Below are 23,057 nucleotides of genomic sequence, written 5' to 3' on the forward strand. Positions count from 1 at the left end.
GACCTAACGGCGCCTTTTTCTGGCGTTACGCGGGCAGGCACCGCTGATTGGCTTTAGGAGAGGGCGGGCGGAAGTGGGACAGCGGCGTCTTTGCCGTTTGTGTCATGGCGGCGGCGGGGCTGGAGTGGGCTCTGCGGGAGGCTGCGCCGTGGCCGGGGCGGGCCGGGGAGGAGCAGGCGGCGGCGCTGGGCGCAGTGCGGGCCGCGCTGGCGGCGGCGGGGGGCGCAGCAGCCCTCGGGAAGAGAGAGCGGGCACTCTTTGGAGCCTTTTTGCGGAGCCTGGCCGGGGCGCCCCGCGCTGCGCGGCCCGAGGGCGTGTGGCAACGCTGCTTCCTGGAAGGGCCGCCCGTGCCCGTGTTCTGCGTCCTGCTGGAGACGCTCGGCTGCCCACGGTCAGTCCCCGCTGCGGGCGGATGTCACTCGGGGGCTGCCCGAGGCTCGTTCTTCGCAGCGCAGGAGGGAAGGGCGAGGGCGTCTCTCGCCTGTGAACAACGAGGGCATAAATATGCGGGCGACAGCACGGGGGAGGCACTGCTGTGCCCTCAGGTTTTCTGGTTTCAAACTCACATGCAGTGCTGGTGCTGCTCGCAGAGGTCACCAGGCTGGGTTTAGCAATGCTGGCAGGGTGTCCTGAGACATTAGGGGCTGAGGAGGCTGAAGACCAAAGAGATTAAAATAGATTCGATTTTAATATTATTTTGATTAAAATTCTGATACAGCAGGAGTGTTGTCGTGGTGAGACCACAAACAGTATGCACGTCTCTGTCAGTTAAGAGGGGCAGGGGCTTACTGCTGTTGCTCTCTTCCAGCCCTAGCCTACATCCGAGAGAGGTGGTGGAGGTTCTGGAGCAGTTCCTGCAGGAGGGACGGATGTTGGCTCTGCTGTGGGAGGTCTGTCAGCAGCCAGTCCAGGCTGGCTCCCAGGAGCTGCAAGAGGCCCTGCTCAACAGGATTGTGTGTTTGCCCAGCCACGTGAGCAATAAACTGGAGGGGAAAAACCCACCAGTGTTCTTCCCCCAGAACTACTTCCCTCTCTTGGGTGGTGCAATTATCCAGGTGCTGCAGAAGATCTCTGATTATCTAAGAGGTAAGATTGCATGAGGAATGTGCTATGGAGATGGCACTTTTGAAGAGGTGTTTTGTGCATGGACCCCATTGGCTGATGCTAACAGGTATTGCAGAGCTTCAGGTTCATCCTTGAGGCTGAAGTTCATTGTGCTTAAAAGCATAAGGTACTAGGGATGAGGAAGATGGCCATGGTTTTTTAAAATCCCACTGAAAGCTGCAATCCTATAAGTAATGTATTAGGACAAGGGGGAATGGCATTAACCTGACAGAGGGGAGATTGAGATGGGATCTTAGGAGGAAGCTCTTCACTGTAAATGTTGTGAGGTGCTGGCACAGATTGCCCAGAGAAGCTGTGGCTGCCCCATCCCTGGCAGAGGGTTAGAACTGGATGAGCTTTAAGGTCCCTTCCAACCCAAACCAGTCTGGGATTCTGTGATTTGTTGACAAAGCTTAACTGTGGTCATTTGGTCTCTGCTGAAGGAGTCATATGGGAAATTTAAACGGTAATGAGTGACACTGTGGCTGTTACCATTGTGTTAAAGAGGGACTGAGCTACTTTAGTCCTCTGACTCAGTGGTTTGTGCCTGAAGGCAGGTGGTGGAGGAAGAGATGATGCTTGAAGAGAGTATTTTCAGTCTTCAGCACTTGCAGAACCTCCTTAAGGTTGTTTGAAGGGTGCTGGTAATGCCCTTGTTAAGCTTGTGTCTGTTTTATCCCAGGTGGCTTGGATTGCTCAGTCTCTTTTGTTTCTCATGTCTTGGGGAAGGTATGCGCTCATGGAAGACAAAGTGAGTGTTTCACAATCCTGTTCTGGGGAGGGAAATGTCTGTTTTACCATATTAGGGCAGAAGGATGGCAGTGATGATTGGCAGAGGAAGTGGGAGACTGACCAGTTAATGCTTTGGGAGTTATATGAGTTGGGATGTACAGGCTGCTCTCTGCTTTCTGAGGTCAGCTACGTATCTGATAGATGTTGATGCTTTTCTGTCAGCTTCTGTCAATGTGATCTGTTCTCTCAAAGACTGATAAGGTAATAAGCTGCCTCATCCTCCCATTTGGGGCAAAACTATTAAATGTTCTTTTAGGGCTTTTCACCCAGTGCTCTGAAACGCCTTGTAAGTACCAGCAGAAATCACTCCTATGGGAGTAGCCTTCAGTCTGGCTTTGCTTAGGATTTTGAAGCCACTGAACACAGAAGCAGTGAACAGGGCTGGGGAAGAACAGGAAAGATTTTTTAGCTGTTTAGTGTCATGAGGAATACTTGAAAGTTCCTTAGCCTGCTTAGGTTAGTTTTTGCCAGAGGAGCAATTTAGAACTACAGTCTCTATATTGTATTTTTTCATCTTGTAAGGATGTTGACCTTGAGTACTGTTGCACCAGTTCTGGCCATCTGGTGTATTTACCTGTTTCCTTTTATGCTTCAGAGGAAATCCTGAGCATTCTGGTGCCTGGCCTGATGGAGCTCACCAAGTCAGACTGCATCTGGCAAAGAATTTGCTGGCAACTGGTTGAATGTGTGCCAGACCGCTGGGTGGAGGCGGTGGTCCTTGGTTTTGTGCAGCAAACACCTGGGTAAGAACTCTGCTTTCCTCCCTGATCTGGAGCAAAGTCTGGAAGTTTTCCATGAATACTTGCAGAATCAGTGTCTGAAAGATGCTGGGGTGTGTTTGTGCAGGTGGTTTCTTCCCAGTTCCTGAGAGACTCCGGGGTTCTAAAGTAGCTAATTGTCACCTCTCATGTAGAACATCCACCATTCCTTAAAGATCTGTGTTGTGACTTACAGTGAAAAACCAAGTGTAAACATTCCTTGCAATTACTCACTTACTCTTGAAGTTTAGCAGTGTTTTAGAGACTGTTGCAAATAGCTACTCACAGAATTTCCTGATTAGTCGCAGCATGACAGTAATTCCATGGATTCCTAATGTTTTGCTCTTGTCTTGATTTGCTAGGGCAGATGTCCTGTCTAGGCTGCTGGGAAACCTGGTTGTGAAGAACAAGAAAGCTCAGTTTGTGGTGACACAGAAGGTGCTGCTCTTGCAGTATGGCCACACGGTGAGAACTCTGCCTTGAACAGCAGCGTGGGAATGCCTTTTTTTTCCCCACGTGCCAGTGTGTTTTCTAGCTGAGCTGCAGGTCTTCATGGGTAAGATTTAACTCTTTGCTCTGAAATCAGTCTCTCCGCACATACCTGAGCTGTGTAGTTACAGTATCACAGTATGTTAGAGATTGGAAGGGACCTCAAAAGATCATCTAGTCCAATCCCCCTGCCGGAGCAGGAACACCTAGATAAGGTTACACAGGAACGTGTCCAGGCAGGTCTTGAATGTCTCCAAAGAAGGAGATTCCACAACCTCCCTGGGCAGCCTGTTCCAGTGTTCTGTCACCCTCACTGAGAAGAAGTTTCTTCTCAAGTTAAAGTGGAACCTCTTGTGTTCCAGTTTGTACCCATTTCCCCTTGTCCTATCATTGTTTGCCACTGAGAAGAGCCTGGCTCCATCCTCGTGACACTCCCCCTTTATATATTTATATACACTAATAAGGTCACCCCTCAGTCTCCTCTTCTCCAAACTATAGAGACCCAGCTCCCTCAGTCTTTCTCATAAGGGAGATGCTCCACTCCCTTAATCATCTTAGTTGCCCTGCGCTGGACTCTCTCCAGCAGGTCCCTGTCCTTCTTAAACTGAGGAGCCCAGAACTGGACACAGTATTCCAGATGAGTTCTCACCAGGGCCGAGTAGAGGGGAAGGAGGACCTCTCTCGACCTACTAACCACCCCCCTTCTAATACACCCCAGGATGCCATTGGCCTTCTTGGCCACAAGGGCACAGTGTCGGCTCATGGTCACCCTGTCGTCCACCAGGACCCCCAGGTCCCTCTCCCCTACACTGCTCTCTAACAGGTCGTTCCCCAACCTATACTGGAACCTGGGGTTGTTCCTGCCCAGATACAGGACTCTACACTTTCCCTTGTTATATTTCATCAAATTATTCCCCGCCCAACTCTCCAGCCTGTTCAGGTCCCTCTGGATGGCAGCACAGCCTTCTGGCGTGTCGGCCACCCCTCCCAGCTTAGTGTCATCAGCAAACTTGCTGATAGTACACTCAATTCCCTCATCTAAATCGTTGATGAATATATTGAATAATACTGGTCCCAGTACCGACCCTTGAGGCACTCCACTAGATACAGGCCTCCAACTAGACTCCGCCCCATAGACTACAACTCTCTGGCTTCTCTCCTTCAGCCAGTTCACAGTTCACCTCACTACCCGATCATCCAGACCACACTTCCTCAATTTAGCCGCAAGGATGCTGTGGGAGACCGTGTCAAACGCTTTGCTGAAGTCGAGGTAGACCACATCCACCGCTCTACCATCATCCATCCACCGTGTTATTTCCTCATAGAAGGCTACAAGATTGGTCAAGCACGACTTCCCCTTGGTGAAGCCATGTTGACTGCCCCTCATAACCCTCTTATCCTTGATATGCCTTAAGATGGCACCAAGGATAAGGTGTTCCATCACTTTCCCAGGAATGGAGGTGAGGCTGACCGGTCTATAGTTACCCGGGTCCTCCTTCTTGCCCTTTTTGAAGACGGGAGTGACATTTGCTTTCCTCCAGTCCTCAGGCACCTCTCCCGTTTCCCAAGACTTGGTAAAGATGATGGAGAGCGGTCTAGCAATGACCTCCACCAGTTCCCTCAGCACCCGCGGGTGCATCCCATCTGGACCCATGGATTTATGGATGTCCAGATTGCTCAACTGGTCTTTAACCCATTCCTCATCGACTAAGGCAGACCGCTCCATTGACCTGTCTTCATCTGAGGTCTCAGCGGTACAGGGCTCTTCAGGACTGCCTCCAGCAGAGTAGACAGAGACAAAGAAGGCATTCAGTAACTCTGCCATCTCTGTATCTTCTGTCACCAGGGCACCAGTCCCTTTCATCAGCGGGCCTGCATTGCCTCTGGTGTTAGTTTTATCTGCCGTGTATTTGAAAAAGCTCTTTCTGCTGTCCTTGACCCCTCTCACCAGCTTTAATTCCAAGAAGGCCTTAGTCATCTTAGCAGCTTTCCTACATCCTCTAGCAGCAGCCTTATATTCTTCCCAAGTGGCCAACCCTTCCTTCCATGACCTGTAAACTCTTCTCTTCCACTTGATCATACCCAGCAATTCCCTATTTAGCCACACCGGTCTCCTGACCCTCTTCCTTGACTTCCTACGTGTCGGGATGCTCCGATCTTGAGCTCGGAAAAAGCAGTCCTTGAACGTCAACCAACTATCTTGGGCCCCTTTACCTTCAAGCAGCCTAGCCCATGGGATTTCCCCTAGCAATCACTTGAAGAGGCTAAAGTTTGCCCTGCTTAAGTCCAGGGTTGCAATTCTACTTGCTATTCTACTGACCCTACCACACAAGATCCTGAATTCTACCATCTCGTGGTCGCTGCAACCAAGGCAGCCCTCAACCTTCACTCCTTCAACCAGACCCTCCTTGTTAGTGAGGATGAGATCCAGCAGCGCACCTCTCCTGGTTGGCTCATCCACCATTTGCATGAGGAAGTTATCATCTATACACTGGAGGAACCTCCTGGACTGTGGCTGGGTTGCCGAGTAGTCCTTCCAGCAAACATCAGGGAAGTTAAAATCCCCCATGACGACCACGGCCTGTGACTGTGAGGCCGCTCTCAGCTGCCTATAGAAGGCCTCGTCAACTTCCTCACCCTGATCCGGTGGCCTGTAACAGACCCCCACAACAGTATCGCCCCTGCCAGCCTGCCCCTTAATTCTCACCCACAGACTCTCAACTCGCTCATCATCTGTCCCCGGACAGAACTCAACGCATTGTAGCTGCTCTCGCACATAAAGAGCAACCCCACCACCCCGCCTGGCTGGCCTGTCTTTCCTGAAAAGAACATAGCCCTCCATGACTATATTCCAGTCATGTGAGCTGTCCCACCATGTCTCTGTAATTGCCACCAGGTCATAATCTCCTGACTTAACACAGGTTTCTAGCTCCTCCTGCTTATTTCCCATGCTGCGCGCATTGGTGTACAGACATTTCAGGGAGCGAGCCGAGCACACCGATTTCACCCTAGGATTACAGGAGGCCTCCCAGTCTTCATCAATTCTGGAGCGCTGTCCCACTGAGGCATGTTCACTTACATCCCCTCAACTGAAGGTAATGAAGAGGGAGATGTTCAAAGCAGTTGCTTTAAATCACAGGATTCATATGCTGTCAGGGTTGATGGTGAGCAGAATTACTGTACTCTCTTTCTGGAACCAAGTGGTTATTTGCACATAATTTCAGTGTTCTAGGGAGACCTAGTTAATTTAGTATCTGAAAGAAGACACTGAAGAAGTCATGACCCACCCTCAGGGGTAAGAAATAGGTTAAAAGAGATAAGACAAGGACTGTTTGACTTGGTTTTTTCCTGTGCACCTAATTTTGGCACAGGGTGTTAAGAGATGTTCTGTGGTTTGTGATTATTGTTGAGAGAGATGTTCTCTAAGACTTTGTGTCCCATGTTTGCTTGAGACTGTCCTAATGTGGTTTTGATGGTAAAAATACTGCTCTGTATTTCTGTCCTGGTTTTCCATGTATTTTGCCAGCAGCTGCATGTGTGTGGGTTTGGTTGGTTAGTTGGGTTCTTTTAATTTACTCACTTTCCTGTTTCTGGATGTTGTAAACCAGTCCCTCAGAATGAAAAGTTTAATGTAGTAGAAGTGCACACATGTCCTTGTCGTCACTTTTTGCCCAGTTAAAGCAAGTCCTGTGGTTTTTGTTGCAGACTGCAGTGCTACAGAGCCTCCTTGGCTACCTGGCTGTGGATAGCCTTCGACGTGCCTTGTTGATCAAAGTAAGCTGTAGTAACACTGTTGGTGAGGTACCTGATGGCAAAACCCTCTGCTGTGTGTTGCGGGGGGGGGATGCACAGTTTTGGTACTTCTCTGAGACACTTCTGTTCCTATCTGTGAGTGTGAGGGAAACCCTGCCTCAAGTAAATGGTGATTTACAAATCAAAGACTTTCTGCACTGCTGAAACGTTAGTTTTTCATAATTAATTGCCAAATTCCCTGTCAGGTAGCAAACCTAAGGAGGCTTGGATTCTAGTAGATGTCCCCTGTCCTCCATCTTTCTCAGCTTCCTCTGTCGTCCCCTGTTTGCATGGCTGGGCAGCTGGCAGCAAGTGATGAAGTTGGTTGAGAGCTGTCTGTGTGCCAAATGGTTGATGCTTCAGAATCTCTCATGTACCTTTTCCTCAGTGGGGATGCAGATATTTTCCCTTTCCAAGTCAGCAGTGTGATGGAGCTTCTAGGAAATCTGGGTCTCTGGAAACCTCTACCATTTTTATTTTTTTTCTCTCCACTGGTTACATGTTCTAAAATTCTAAGGGGATATTATATAAGATTGGACTAAACTCCTGTCATATCACATCGTTTTTTGACAATAATATGCATTGCTTTATCTAGACTGTTTATTTATGAAAAGTAAGTGTATTTACCACTTTAAAAATCTATATATTTAATAATATATCAAATGAAGGTGGCATGGAGGTCTCCATTGGTGAAACACAGTATGTTTTGGGCCCTGAAATACAATGTTAGCTCCATTTGTAGGAGCGTAAGATTCACTGGGAAACATGAAGACCAAAGGGCAATCAGAATATATAGCATGTTTTATGAAAGTACATACGAAAATGTGTTTCAAAAAGATTGCTTTTACATGTAGAGGAGATCCATTTCAGGCCAGCTTGAGTTCTTTGCTTCAGGCTCTGCAAGAACTATTGGAGACGTGGAGCAGCAGCAGTGCTGTGAGACACTCGCCACCTGAGCAGCAGCAGTATATCAGCAAGGCCATACTTATCTGCCTCTCCCACCTGAAGGAGACTGAAATCGAGAGCTGCAGACAAGGTCAGGCAATGGGAAAAGTGGAGATGAGATTTATTAGCAGAAGGTCTGTGAGTAGAAAAACATCTTGTTTTGCTGTGTGGATAAACAAAATGGTCCCATTTTCATCTTGGCAAACAGGGTAGCCTGCTGGAATCCTGTTTAGCACCCATATATTACCAAGTGCATAGCTTGAAATTATGAGAGTGCAGAAGCATCTCTGACTTGAGGTCAAACCTAAATATGGTTTAGGAACCCTTCAGTTTTGTTGCAGGAAAAGGAGAATTAACTCTGGGACTAGTTAGAGGAGTGGTGTGATCTGCAGTTTTTATGCTTAGTGTTGGAGCATGAGGGTACAGCAGAAAGTATGTCAGGATAAAAAGCTGTTTGGTTGGTCTCTGACTACCCATGTGCCCAAGGACCTCCAGTTTATTGTACACTGTGCAGTACATTGGGGTCCTGCTCTGGAATTTATGCTTTTATTGCAATAACAAAACCTTAACTGTTCAGTGTTTAGAGTTACTTCTGTGTGTGGCTTTCTGGGGGGAGCAGATTGACTTACAAGACCTGTTAATCTGCTTCATTTAAAACTTAATTCTTTAGGTGGGTAAGTGACCTGTTACCCACTAACAGTAGTGTAGTTTTATAATCAGTTTTTTATCTGACAGCTGTTGAAAAGTTAGCTTTTCTGAGTTGAAGGATGTCTTTCTAACACAGTAAGCCTGCCTGGTAAAGCTGGCAACCATCCTTCTGTGTGGGCTGAGAAATAGCGCTGTTATTTGCCTGTTTCAACTTACCTAGGTGCTGTGGGAAATTTCTCATTCATGATTGTTGTACTGGTCAGAATTTGTAGCTTCCTCAAAACGTGACTTTAGTGGCCTTGAAGCATTCCAAAACAAAGCTAAAGATTGACTAGACTTACGACCCTTTTTTGTTTCAGTGAAAACTTAAATACTCCAAATTTAGACTGTTGTAATGCTTTGTTGACTTCATACCTCGTGAAAAAGCACGGGTTTACTGTATTGGGGCAGAAGAACAAAACAGCCACTGCAGAAAGATAAGTCACAGTTGCATGGGCCTTTATGTCTTCCTTCCAATGGCTGGGTGGTGACCAGCTAAGGATGCCCTCTCAGGAAGGATGTTTCTCTGTCACTTTCACCTCATCAGGTGGATGTTTCTCTGTCACCGTTTCATGCAAAGTTTGTTGGTTTTGTTTTCAGAGCTTCTCACAAGCATGATGGAGGGTGTGAAATGCCACTTGGACAGCAGCCTCCCACAAATACGGCGTCTGGGCATGATTGTGGCAGAGAGCATTAGTGCAAAAATAAACACTGATGGGCCTGTCCTGAAGTTTAAGGTGAAAGTTACAATGAAATTTATGTCTAGTGTGTAGGGTGTAGAGGAGAGAAAAGCTTTAAGCCAGGTGATTCAGGACATTCTGACAAGTTCTAATATTTACCCTTTAGAAATAAGGAGAGGCAGCAACACTCTGAAAAAGAGAGGAGATCTGTTTACAAAAACCAACTCTATAGCAAATAGCCTCTGACTTGAGTTTTTCAAGACTGACAAGGGGAAATACGCTTTGCTGTTTCCAGGAGAGTTTAGAAGAATTATGTGATTAAATCACATTAATTCTTTAAAACCCTGCATCATCCCTGATGTCACATTGCTATTTATTAAGTGTTTTAAATATTGTAATAATATTCAGGCAAGGTCTGATCAGGTGCCACTGTTAGATAGGGACAAAGATTATATGTGGCACAGATTGCTTTACCGCATAAATACATTACTGCTGGCAGCAGAATGATGGAAACAAGTGGGATTTGTTTGGGTTCATCTGCTCGTGATTCAGTCTTCACTGGCAAGAAGCAGAAGGGTGAAATGTTGAATACTGAGCATATTGCAACCAAATAGAGTTCAGTAACAGTTGTTCTGACTGTCCAGTATGAAGAAGATGATGAAGCAAGAGAACTGAAATCCCTCCTGGTGCAGACTCCACCATTCTGTGCTGTCCCCAGCCTTCCACGTGATGAGTAAGATGTTGTTACTGTTCATCTCCATGCTGTTTGTTTGTCCTCTCCGTACCTCTTTTGAGTCACATGCTAGAACTGTATAGAGTGTGCAAGATGTTATATATATTCTTAAGCATTATAATGCACCTTATTCTTACAATGCAGTGTAGCAGTTACATTAAATTCATAACCAGAATGGTAATATGTATTAAAATTGCTTGTTGGATAGCTGAATGTGGTGAAACCATGCTCCAGGGGTCCTTTGTGCTCCTGGGTAGGATCAGATGGGCCTTTCTGTTCTTACTTACTGTATTCACTCTACTAAATATGTTTATTCTCCATTTGTTCAGTTTCATTGACAGCTTTAAATATGGGGCAAGCCAGGTTACTGCAGGGGAGCACAGCAAATTTTTGTTACCTATTGCTCTTAAGATAGAATCATAGAATCATAGAATAGTTAGGGTTGGAAAGGACCTTAAGATCATCAAGTTCCAATCCCCCTGCCATGGGCAGGGCACCTAAACAGTGCCACCCAAGGCTCCGTCCAACCTGGCCTTGAACACTGCCAGGGATGGAGCATTCACAACCTCTCTGGGCAACCTATTCCATTGCCTCACCACCCTTACAGGAAAGAATTTCCTCCTTATATCCAATCTAAACTTCCCCTGTTTAAGTTTTAACCCATTACCCCTTGTCCTATCACTACAGTCCCTAATGAAGAGTCCATCCCCAGCATCCCTATAGGCCCCCTTCAGATACTGGAAGGCTGCTATGAGGTCTCCACTTAGCCTTCTCTTCTCCAAGCTGAAAAGCCCCAACTTTCTCAGCCTATCTTCATATGGGAGGTGCTCCAGTCCCCTGATCATCTTCATGGCCATCCTCTGGACTTGTTCCAACAGTTCCATGTCCTTTTTATGTTGAGGACACCAGAATTGCATACAATACTCCAAGTGAGGTCTCATGAGAGCAGAATAAAGGGGCAGGATCACTTCCTTTGACCTGCTGGTCATATTCTGCTTTTTTTCTCCCGTCACACAATTCTCCTTCCCAAGACATTGTTCTGTGTGTTAGCCAAGCTAGGTGGGAGACTGCAGCAGAAGTAATTATTTGCCATTCTGTTCAGGCAGCAAGGGTTGATGGTGTGGGTAGTTTCTTGTACATAAGGTCTGTTACTGTATTGGTTTTAATATTTCTTGTTCCTCACAGCAGGAATGAGAAAGCAGACACTGCACTGCCGGTGGTATTGGAAAGTAATGACAAATCACATACAGCAGCCCCTCTGATGCTGGATGAGGAGCTGGATACTGAGCTTGACAGGTATGGGGCAAGAAACTGCTAGGAAGTGGAAAACGAGCAGACATGGGGAGAAGGGAGCTATTGGTAGTTGCATCTCTTGGCAAATCTTGTGCTGACCTCCTTGTGGCATACAGCACAGCAGGACTTTGTGTAGGAAATTACACACAAGTCAGTATTTTTTGCATAGCCCACATCATGTACAACCATTCTATTGATTTCATAGAATCATAGAATAGATAGGGTTGGAAAGGACCCCAAGATCATCTAGTTCCAACCCCCCTGCCATGGGCAGGGACACCTCACACTAAACAGTGCCACCCAAGGCTCCATCCAACCTGGCCTTGAACACTGCCAGGGATGGAGCATTCACAACCTCCCTGGGCAACCCATTCCAGTGCCTCACCACCCTTACAGTAAAGAATTTCTTCCTTATAGCCAATCTAAACTTCCCCTGTTTAAGTTAGAACCCGTTACCCCTTGTCCTGTTACTGCGGTCCCTAATAAAGAGTTCCTCCCCAGCATCCCTATAGGCACCCTTCAGATACTGGAAGGCTGCTATGAGGTCTCCACGCAGCCTTCTCTTCTCCAGGCTGAACAGCCCCAACTTTCTCAGCCTATCTTCACATGGGAGGTGCTCCGGTCCCCTGATCATCCTCGTGGCCCTCCTCTGGACTTGTTCCAACAGATCCATGTCCTTTTTATGTTGAGGACACCAGAACTGCACACAATACTCCAAGTGAGGTCTCACAAGAGCAGAGTAGAGGGGCAGGATCACCTCCTTCGACCTGCTGGTCACGCTCCTTTTGATGCAGCCCAGGATACGGTTGGCTTTCTGGGCTGCAAGCGCACACTGAAGCCGGCTCATGCTCATTTTCTCATCAACCAACACCCCCAAGTCCTTCTTGGCAGGGCTGCTCTGAATCTCTTCTCTGCCTAACCTGTAGCTGTGTCTGGGATTGCTCCGACCTAGGTGTAGGACCTTGCACCTGGCATGGTTAAACTTCATGAGGTTGGCATCAGCCCACCTCACAAGCGTGTCAGGGTCCCTCTGGATGGCATCCCTTCCCTCCAGTGTATCAACCAAAACACACAGCTTGGTGTCATAGGCAGACTTGCTGAGGGTGCACGCAATCCCACTGTCCATGTCAGCGACAAAGATGTTGAACAATACTGGTCCCAACACCGATCCCTGAGGGACACCACTTGTTACTGGTCTTCAGCCGGACACTGAGCCGTTGACCACAATTCTTTGTGTGCGGCCATCCAGCCAGTTCTTTATCCATGGGGTGGTCCATCCATTAAATTGCTATCTTTCCAATTTAGAGACAAGGATGTCATGTGGGACAGTGTCAAACGCTTTGCACAAGTCCAGGTAGATGACTTCAACTGCTCTACCTCTGTCAGTTTCGTAGCCCCATCACAGAAGGCCACCAAATTGGTCAGGTATATCTAATACTTTTTGTGGAATTACGGAACTATTTACCCATTCTAATAGTGGTCCTGCCTTATTCTTTCATTTTACCGATACATGAAGAAATCTCAAGAATCAGCTTATGTTCATTTGGTCACCTGCCTTGTCCCTGCAGTTTACCAGGAGATTCAGTCCCAGATACGGTCACAGAACTGCTCTTTCACTGAGCTTTGGTGTAACTCGTAGGACTGTCTAAGGAACCCTTTCAGGCTAGGTTTCAGCAGTGCTGCAGGATGATGCAAGAGGTGACAGTGTTACGACAATGTATGTGCTGGTTCTTTCCCTTTTCTGTGGATAGCTGGAGAAAGGAAGAACATCTGTACGCCATAGACTAACTCTTGCCTTCATTTTTCATACAGTGATGATGACCTCATCCCTTATGACATGTCAGAGGATAAAGAAGTAAAGATTAAGGCTCCTGTGTATATCCGAGACTGTATTGAAGGTAAAAGATTTTGGGCTGAGTCTTTATCTGTTTCTCACTGGTTGTAGCAGAGTGATCCCTGTGTAGGCTTATTTTTTTCTGAGCTATTTTGAAGAAACTGGGGGATTTCAGTAATCTGGGCTCAACTAATTGTGAGTAATTTCATTTAAGTTCCTAATGCTGGTTGTGCACTGGGTCAGTGATCTCTGCCTGTAACAACATGCTAATGGCAGAAGAAAGCTGGGGGTATATACCCAAGCACAGCCATTCTGTTAATAGCTTTTGTTTGTCTTTTACCTTCAGTCTTGACAGGATGTGAAGATATGGACAAGTGGGAAGCTACAATCAAGGCTCTTGAGAGCTTGGTTCGAAAGAACCCGGAGGCAACAAGAGAGGTGAAGTAGTATGAGCTGAATTCCCAGTGGGCTGCGGCACAGGATTATCCCTTTGCCCTCATGAGACTAAATATGCAACAGAGCAGGAGGCCAGGCTAATGTGTACCTGGATTTAAAGCTTTCAAATTGGGAAAGGAAATAGGATATAGCCTCTTTGGAGGTGAGGCTACAGAGCAGAAAGGGACAGAGCAGCAGGCAGAGGTTCAAGCAACAGTGTGACATTTAGCAGCTCCAGTGCTGCAAATGAAATGCATTGCAGGTAAAGCTTGCCAGCAATGTGAGGAAGCAGAGGAAGCTCCATGCTTTGTGCTGGGCAGAAAAAAAACATGAGAAATGCAGCACAGAGCAGCCATGAATTCCTCAAACCAATTGATTTTAATTCTGGATTGAATTGATTTTGAATGGAAATTGCATTTGTTACTCCCCAACAAAAAGGGAGATAAAATCAAACAGACTTCTCCTATTTGCTTCTACAAGCATAATGTCTTCTGGAGGGAGTAGTTGGATTCTACTGGTGAAGATGAAAAACTGAGGTGAGAGGAACCTGGGACAAGGTCACCAGTGTGATGAGTGCTCACCACCACTTGTGAACACTTGAAGGCAGCTGAGAAACCACCTCTGCCACCTGAGAAGAGGAATTGGTGTAGTCTGGTAAACAGCACACAGCTGCTGCTTATCAGACTTGCTGTTGAGCTGTATGGGCTTCAGATGTACCCTTTAACCCATCAGTTACAGTGACAAGTCTTGTATAATGATGCCACCACTTGTCCATAAAGCCAAAATGAATGTGGACACACAAGTTGGCATGGGATTTTGTTCAGTGTTTTGAGAAAACTTGACGGCATTTATTTTAGTGTGTTTTCTGTCCCTCCTAAGTAATGGACATGGTGCCTCTATTCCATACACTCATTGTCTTTGCTTAAACATTAGGAATAGTGTGTAAATCCTGTGAGAAAACCAAACACCTGCAGTGTTTTGATTTCTTTTTGCATGTTTTTAACAGGTTAGCGTGGAGCTGGCAAAGATACTGCTGCATCTGGAGGAGAAGACCTGTATTGAAGGCTTTGTGGAGCTCCGACAGAGAGCTCAAGTAGCTGTTTTAACCACAGATCCGATACCTGTGAGTCCCTCTTACTTCTTTCGTTTTTCCAGTTGAGGCACAGCTAAAAATTTAAGGAGCTGAAGTCTCTTGCTAGCTTGATAGAAGCAGCTACCAGGGTGTGGTAGAATACTAGTCCATCTCTAGCACCATTTATGATCAATGCAATGAAGAATCTGCAATGGATGACTGAAACAACAGGAATGAGGAAACTGTCAGAGCTATAACAGACTGGAGGAACTGTTTGGAGGCTGTTAGTATATCTAACAAAGCAAATTAAATAAGGACCTGTTGCACTGAAGGAGAGATTGTTTTGTACAGAGGAAAGCTAAGGTGCAAAGGGATTCTCTAAGAAAAGACTTATGTCTAATCTAGGTCTATCAGTTTAAAACCTTCACCCCTTGTTCTGTCAGTACAGGCCCTGATAAGTCTGTCTACATCTTTCATAGAAGCCCCTTTAAGCATTAAAATGCTGCAGAAAGGTCTCCTTCAAAGTGGCAAAGCTGCTGTGGCAGTTGTTAGGTACCTCTGCCTAGGAAGGAGAGAAGAATGGCAAAGTCCCATTTGTCATTTACTTCCTTTGGGAGAATCTAGAAGTAGAATTGTCTAAATTTCCTCTGTTTGCACAGCATGTCTCTTCATTTCTCTTGGAGGCCTGCTGTTGACTAACAGGAAGCAAGACTTCTGCAACGGAGTGCATTTAGAATTAGTGGGAAGGCTGTTTCCAGACTGGGGTTTTTTTCATTGTGCCATGATTTTTCTGTACAGGTAGCAAAGTACTTGACATCCCAGTTCTATTCTCTGAACTACAGTCTTCATCAGCGCATGGACATTCTTGATGTAAGTGCTGTTCTTTTCACTTCCCACTTCACTTGTGTCTTTGTTGCACCAGTGCTGTTTTCCTGAGAGGTAATGGGGTTATCTTTTATTCCCTGGAAGAGGAGGCAGAGGCATGGAAATCTCTTATTTTGTGCCTGGCATTTCCCTCTCATTTGTAACACTGCTGCACTACCGTAATACAGTGATCCTTCCCCACACAATGCAAAACATGGGATGGTTGTTTGCCCAGGATAAGCCACTGTTTCCTAACATGTCCTTGGTCTGTCAAACTTCACTTTCTGAAAGACAGCAATCTGCCTGGATTCCTACATCATTTTACTTGCTGTGTCTGAAGAAGGAACCCCTGTTCTGTTTCAGGGCTAAGGGACTGAGTGCTTGGTTAGTACCTTGAAGCCAGCTGGCTATCTGGGGTCACTCACCTTGGTATTCTGCATTCAAAACCTGCTGTGCTTTCTGCCTTGCTATTCCTAGCAGTTTGGGTGCAGGTAACTGTTACTGTTCTCTAGTACACCCTTTTTTAACAGAACCTCCATCTTTTTCATCTAGGTATTGGTTTTGTCAGCTCAGGAGCTGTCCCATCCCAAATCCCATTGGAAGATCAAGCATTCTGGTGCCCCAAAACCTTGTATCCAGCTCCTTCCTGGAAGTGACAGCTCTAAGGACTGGAGAAGAATTGTCGATGAGAGGATCAAAAACAAGACTCGGAGATTTGCTACGGTGAGGCCAGGGCACACACAAACCAATGTGAAATCCAGCAAAAACAGGGATGCTAGGAGCTGCTGTAGTTTTATCTGGAAAGAGCACAATACCTGTGAAATTGGTCCAAAGGAAATACTGTGTAATTTCAAATACAAAATTATCTTGGTATCTGGCTGAACCAGTGCAAAATACCAACTGCTTCAGCAGGGAGAGGAAAATGAACCTTGAACTGCTTGCCTTGCATTGAGGGATAGTTGCTGCTGTTCCATGGCTGTTCTGAGCTTGTCTGGCCACTGCAGGGAGCTGTGGCTGCACCTCACAGATCCCAGAGCCTCCTTCATCAGCCTAGCTACCTCTGGACCTGGACTGTCTTTGCCTTCCTATTTTCAGTAAGATAAATGGATTCCAGTTTCCTAGTTCCCAGAACTCCCCTGTGGTTCTTCCTGGAAAACCTGCTTGCCAAAACTCCATTATCCTTTGCATGCTCTTGTTTCTTGTCTCTAACCCAGCAATACTGAGCTATATTGTACTGATGATTAGATGTGTGAAAGGATCTGAAGTGGGAAGTGATCCATCCAATCTGGAAACTAGTAGCTGTAGACGTACGAACAGGCAGTGACTGACAGCAGGATGGCTGCAAGGAACCTGTAGTTTCAGCAGTGGTGTGAAGTGTCGGATGCTGCACCTTGTGTCTTAGACTTCATTTTTCTCTTGGACAGGGTCAGTCTCAAGTGGAACTGTCTTCCAGCCCAAACGAGTTCAATTCTGTTGCTGGGCACTTCTTTTTTCCATTGATTCAGCACTTTGACAGGTGAGTGTGAGCATACTGGGTCATGGGCATGGCAGTGGCTGAGTGAACTTGCCTCAGAGCAGCAGCCTAAAACCCAGAAGCTGTGTGGAAGTCCAGTGACACCACACTGATGTCTTTATGCTCATGCATAAAGTTTAGAGAGGAGGGGTTTGTGGTCTCTTGGACTTAGCCTATGAAGTCTTGTTGGGCAAGAATATGTGAGACCCTGCAGAAGAGAAGGTCTATTATGAAGAATAACCTGTCAGCAGGTGCAGAGGAGGGTGATTTTCGCAGTACTAAACCTGTTGTCTTGGCTGACCCTCCTCCTTGTTGAGATTGCAGTCTTAGCCAAAGTTAACTCTGTTTCAGGTTTGGGCCTGTCACCTGGACTGGTCCTTGAGACCACATTATAGGATGTGGTTCATTGTTAATCACTTAAGTCTTTGCTTACCTAAAGATGGCTGAATAATTGATTCCATGAGAATCAAGATTCTTGGCATACCAGTCTTAATGCTTTATCTCTAGCACGGAAGTAGTGCTTTCAGTAGTAAAGTCTGTTAGTAGAATAAGTGATACCTGCTGTAAGAGTAGAGGGTATCATTGGTCTGGAAGCAAAGATGAGAGCAAACAGCTGTGGCTTGTGTTAAACTGGGATTAACTTTAATGACTACGTCATAGGGATTCAGACTTGTGGGGGTGTTTGCCCTGCATAACCACTGTGACTGCTCCAGAGATGCACTGATCAGCCTTCTCACTGCTGGACTGTGTGTCTTGCACTTGCAGGCCTCTGACAACATTTGATCTCCTGGGGGAAGATCACTTTGTCCTTGGAAGACTAGTCCACACTTTAGCAGTCTTGATGTATTTGGCTGTCAACACTGTGGTAAGAAAGGCTGTGTGAGCTTGCAGAGAGCAGGGGAGGCTTCCAGCCTAGGAACCCTGGGTCTGTCACGCTGAGAGTGGCAGCAAGTTTGAGTCACATGTGCTGAGAATTGAGAAAAGAGCTGGGAAAAAAATGGTCAGAGAAGAGGCAAGGGAGCCCTGCACAATCCTGTGCTGCTCCTGGCAGAAAAACTATCAAATTGGGTGGAGGTTGGGCTCATTGTTTTGCTACCTAAATTTCCTCATCTGTAAAATAAAGTTAATCATAACCCTGATGTTCACAACAGAGCATCTCAAGGTGCAGTTCTGTAAGGCAGTGTGAATGTGAAGGTGTTCAGTGTTTCTGTCATCATCCTGTTTTGCAGGCAGTTGCTGCAATGGGAAGGGCACTGCTGGAGTTTGTCTGGGCTCTGCGCTTCCACACTGACTCGTGAGTTCTGATTGTGTGTTTTAATTTTTAAAGATCAGCTGCCAGCCAGTCTCCCGCCATGGTTTCTCTTTGTCCAAGGGTAGCACCAGACTGAGAATGTCAGTGACTTAATAGATTAACTGTATGCTCTCTTCCATCCTGAGTGTTACAAGAATATGAAATGAAGGCACTGCTTTAATGTCAGGCCAACATATGAACCTGGCTACTCCTAGTGTGGAGGTACAGTCATTAACCATGGAAAGCACAACAAGTTTCGTGATCAACTATCCATGGGATAGTTTCATCTCTTTATTTGGGGAGCTCATGGAAATTTTGATTCAATTCCAGTATGCAATGCTGGAAAGAAATTAAGGCATGTAGCTAAAATGCTGTAAACATCCAGTTTCTGGTTTGGTCTCAGACTTGTCCAGGACTCTGAACTACACAAGACTCGCTGCCTTACCACATGGCAGGGGCTCTGGATGTGAGCACTGTGCCAGCTGTTGCATAATTCCACTTCTGATCAGTAGGAATATGGCAAAACTCATCCTAATCACGAATATTTGAAACTGGAGAACCCCTGAGGTGAGGAAATCAGGTAGATCACAAAGCTGCAGGCTCCAAACAGCCTTTCTCCGACAGGTATGTGCGCCAGGGTCTTTTGTCCTGTATCTCCTCCTTGCTCTTCAGTGTCCCTGCAGAGTGTCTTCTGGAGGACATGACAGAAGAGCTTTTGGAGACTCGGTCTTGGTTGGGAGGTAAGAGACAGTGTTGTACACTGGGGTTTTTCTGGTTCATGGTGCAGTTTTTGTGCAGCATCTCTGATTGTGATGGCAGCAGGCATGTCCTAGTGTCATACACCAGCGATCTGCACAGTACATGTATTTATTGCTTGCTAGTTTAGGGTTCTGTGGTCTCACACTGTATTACAAAGGTATATAAAATATAAGCTGAGAGCTGTGCATTTCGAAGTGTGACTGTCCTCACAGGCCAACCAAAAAAGTCCTCAAATATAGTATGTGTCCTCCTCTGCCTAAGCATCCAGTGACCCACTTCACAAAGCTGCAGAAAGTATTGTTGCATATTACACCAGTAATAACGTACAAAGCTTGTACATCCCATTTACACCATGTGCGCAGAACATGGGTTTCATTATTCCTTAAGATACAAGGAAGAGAAGCATAGCCCCATCTCCTGCTGCTGAGGGAAAGAACAGCCTATGAAAGACAGCAGATGATTGTGCTGTGCCCAGTGCACCCTTCATCCACACAGGCTGCTTGTGGGTTCTGGTAGGATGGAACCACACAAATTGGGGGTCAGGTATCACAGTACAAGAGGAAGTACAAGAGTGTGCTCTGTAGCTTTGAAGTCTTCCCTGTATTCTGGGGGGATCTTTTATGACTCCCTGGATTGGTTTCCTTCACCATTCTCACTCTCAGTGAGCTGGCTTCCCACAGGGAGCAGGCAGGAAGCGATGCTGATACAGCTGGGCTGGGATTCTTGAAGACTGTGGAGCTCTGTGCCCTCAGAAAGGAAGAGCTGTGCCTTGTGGGGCTGAAAACTTTACTTTTCCCATGACATGGTGTGTTCTGGCAAATCTGCTTGTCTCTGCAGTTAACGCTGCTGTTACCAAGTACAGCCTTCCCAGGAATGTGTTAAATGTATTTTCAGCATGAGGGTCTGCGTAATCTGTTTTTAATGAGCTATTTTTGGGAGGAGGATGATGATAATGCTAGCAGCTTTTTTTTTTGTGGCTGTAGGCAGTGTAGTAGCCATTTCTTTACATGTAGTGCTTTGGCATGAAAATTGCATGGTAGATCCTGGTGGGTAACCTAAGATCACAGTTGTGTGTGTGGTAGAGAAGGGAAAATTGTTACAGGAGCTATTCAGAAACCTTAAAAAATACTACCCAGCTCCACGTCTGGTCACATACGATTCCAGTACAGTTTAAAAGGGCTGCCAAAGCTGCTTCCTGAAACAAGAAGCTTATGCTGTCCCTTTGCTCGTCATTGTAGGACTGCTGGGAGGCACCAGGCTCCTCCTCACTGCTGCAGCTGGTGAAGTTGGTCGCTAGAGACCTGCTTTGTGACTGGATCATTGCTTTGAGCTTGTGCACTTGCTGCTGCTTCATGACTCTTCCAGAAAAGATGTGCAAGACATGCCATGTATTAGACCTACTGTCATAGCTTGGAAAAATGACAAGCTGTCAAGCAGGCAAGCCTACTGCCATACCTAATGGCCAGAAGTAATATTTTTGGATGTCAGCTTAAAGCATCTGCATTTCTCCTGTTGTGGCAAAAGCATGAGAAGTAGTGGGCTAGAAAATGTTATCTGTGATCATTTATTATAAGTCTATGAATCTGCTGCAGTTTGTTTCTCTGTCATGTCTGTGCAGACCGCTGTAGTTCATCATGTGAATGTGACTGACTGTTCCTGCCCTTCAACAGAACTGTTCCCTATTAGAAAGCATTTCCAGTGTGGTGGAAGGAACTACTTCAGGCACTGTCACAGTACTATCCATTAGTGGATGTTCTGGGCCATTTCAGGTGGAGAGGCTGGGATCCACCTTGTCCTGTCTTTCATTAGTGCCATGCTGGACCTAATGTAGTAGCCTGATCTTTCCTGGGGAAGGGAAGGAATACCTAAACATTTCTAGGAAACGGTTCCTTTAATTTCTCAGCAGCTGCCTTTGAGGGAGTTCCCCACCCCTTGCAAGTGCTGTAGAGCTGTGTTATAGGTAAGTTTGTTTTATGTGAGGACCTGAATGATACTCTGGTGCCCTGTGGCTCCCTTTTAGTTGCAGCAGTTCAAGGTCTGTGCTCACGGCAATTGGAAACACTGCCAACATCAGTCTCTTAGCTTCTGAACTTGTGCTCATGTTGTAATCTCCCCCTTGCTGCCTTCTGTAGAGAGAGCACAGAAACACCATCGTGAAAGCTCTCCCTGCAGTATAAATAACCCCACTCCGAATGAGTCATGTGTTTGGGCTGATGAGCTGGGCTCTGAGCACAGTGCTTTGTGCGTACAGGATATCCTCACACAGGCTCTCTGCTCTTCCAGGCTCCCCCTGCTCAGACATCCTGCGTGCATCCTGGTTTTTACTTTGCAGGCTGATTAAGGGCCCCTGAAATAACAGCTGCTGGAAGCAGCTTCATGCCCTCCCTTAAACACTGCATAAAGTGGGAAAGAACTACTGGTTTATCAGAAGGCTAATTTCTCAGTATGGAGAATGTGTTGGAACTTGGGTCTTGCCTTTTTCTTTCCCCCGTTTGAAGGGCAGCACAAGTTTCAGGAGGGAGCACTGAGCATGTGTCTAGATCACAGGAGATCTAGAGCAGAATGGAGACTTCTATATATAGAATAGAGCAGAGCAGAACGGAGACTTCAGGCTTTTGAATAAGTGGATTCTAGTTACAAATAGCATTCACACTAGAAGATCAGCTGTGGAGAGGTGATGTATATATAGCTCAAGGGCACAAGTCGAATTGGGCAAGAAGGTTACCCCATGGAATGAAAGGTCAGACAGTTCTGATGGTGTTTTAACCCAACTGTTTATTTCTGCTACAAGAATGAACTGAGCATTGTCACATGTGACAGAGTTCAGCTAAACTCATGCTGCTGAACATGATCAAGGTTGAACGTTCTTGGTCTAATGTAATTCTTGCAAGTGTCGATGTCCAACCCAGATGTCACTGCATATGCTGGTGCATCCCGTGCTGTTCTGGGTTACTGCTAAGTGAGATTAGGTGAAGAAGTGTCAGGTAAAGGACAGTTTTTCCCATTTTCCAGCTAATGGTGGCTGCTTCTTTTACAGATGTGGTGGAGAAAGATCCTGACGGGGACTGCAGGAGACTGGCCTTGCAGAACTTGCTATTCATGGAGAACCTGAAAAAGAAACTCCAAACTGCCCCTTCCTAGCTGGAGGGTAAAAGAAATGACCTTTCTCTTGTGCTCCTGCCAGCTGGATGTGTGTAGGCACTGCCTGGGCCTCCAGCAGTCACCTGGCTGGAGGAGAGGAAGTAAGGGGAAGGGTGCAGAGCTCTGAACTAGCAAACCTGACATCTGGACTTTGTAGTGGAGGCCAACTTAGTGAGCTACTGCTATCCGGTACGGTGTGTACAGATGCAGGAAGGTAGGCAAGCGCTGCCATCCTCCACCCACCCCAACCCCAGTTATTTATAACCTTGGCAGGTTTGAGTGCTCTGATAAAAATACAGGGAAGATCTCATAGCAGGCTTCTTGTCAGAAAAACAGAGGCTGGAGAGGGCCACGCATTTCCAGGGCTAAGGCTCCCATGTCTTCCAGCAGTCAGCATTTGATGCAGTAGTTCCTGATCTGCTGGTGGAGGGGTGTACAGAATGCCACTGCTGGTGAGATGTAAACTGGACAGCTGAAGTTCTGAACATGTGCCAAGCCTTAAAGGCTTGAGCTAAAGCTGCACAGTGGTTAGGGGAGAACACAGCAGGAATTCTTTTTGTATCATCTTAGTACAGAAATAAGTTTCTGTTAAAGGATAGTTAAGACTCAGATTTTTGACCTTAAAATCTGTCCCTCCCCTTCTTCCCTGAAAGCATACAGTTCAGAAACTTCACATTCACCCCAAGTTTTGAAGCAAGTCACAAAACAGGAAAAAGAAAATCCCTTCTCAGCAGAAGGGCTGGCAGGTAGTATGAAATGTATGAGAGAGAGCTTCATGGGCAGGCTGACAGGCTTAAAGGTGAGCAAAGCCTTGGTTCCTTACGCTGGGGTTCACTTCTCATGTGAAGCCCAGCTTCTTCCCATGCCTGGGAAGA

At 46.4% G+C, this 23,057-nt stretch overlaps 1 protein-coding gene across 3 annotated transcripts; it reads left to right on the forward strand.

Annotated features, from left to right (window-relative positions):
- The first annotated feature begins 69 nt into the window (after positions 1 to 69).
- Positions 70 to 22,488, forward strand: TELO2 (telomere maintenance 2). Of its 3 annotated transcripts, none has more exons than XM_061350779.1 (20): positions 70 to 391; positions 809 to 1,086; positions 1,787 to 1,855; positions 2,492 to 2,639; positions 3,017 to 3,119; positions 6,849 to 6,917; positions 7,830 to 7,971; positions 9,168 to 9,304; positions 9,892 to 9,980; positions 11,166 to 11,276; positions 13,086 to 13,171; positions 13,454 to 13,545; positions 14,549 to 14,665; positions 15,413 to 15,484; positions 16,031 to 16,201; positions 16,903 to 16,994; positions 17,757 to 17,856; positions 18,221 to 18,285; positions 18,907 to 19,022; positions 22,079 to 22,488. In XM_061350779.1, exons 1-20 carry the CDS (start codon positions 105 to 107, stop codon positions 22,180 to 22,182), a joined length of 2,448 nt encoding a protein of 815 aa, XP_061206763.1. In that variant the 5' UTR covers positions 70 to 104; the 3' UTR covers positions 22,183 to 22,488. The 3 variants fall into 3 exon arrangements, with proteins under 3 accessions (XP_061206763.1, XP_061206764.1, XP_061206765.1); XM_061350780.1 differs by having other exon boundaries at positions 11,169 to 11,276; XM_061350781.1 differs by lacking the exon at positions 18,907 to 19,022.
- Positions 22,489 to 23,057: the final 569 nt, after the last annotated feature.

Source organism: Neopsephotus bourkii, unplaced genomic scaffold, assembly GCF_033783945.1.
Source record: "Neopsephotus bourkii isolate Nb327-2 ecotype Australia unplaced genomic scaffold, CSIRO-AGI_Nbou_v1 NB_533, whole genome shotgun sequence".
NCBI lineage: Eukaryota > Metazoa > Chordata > Aves > Psittaciformes > Psittacidae > Neopsephotus > Neopsephotus bourkii.

Bases quoted from the DNA above. Each gene is read 5' to 3' on its own strand.
- TELO2 (XM_061350779.1), top strand. From the start codon at position 105: ATGGCGGCGGCGGGGCTGGAGTGGGCTCTGCGGGAGGCTGCGCCGTGG. The intron at 392-808 runs GTCAGTCCCCGC...GCTCTCTTCCAG, and splicing joins GAGACGCTCGGCTGCCCACG to CCCTAGCCTACATCCGAGAG. The intron at 16,995-17,756 runs GTGAGTGTGAGC...TTGCACTTGCAG, and splicing joins TTGATTCAGCACTTTGACAG to GCCTCTGACAACATTTGATC.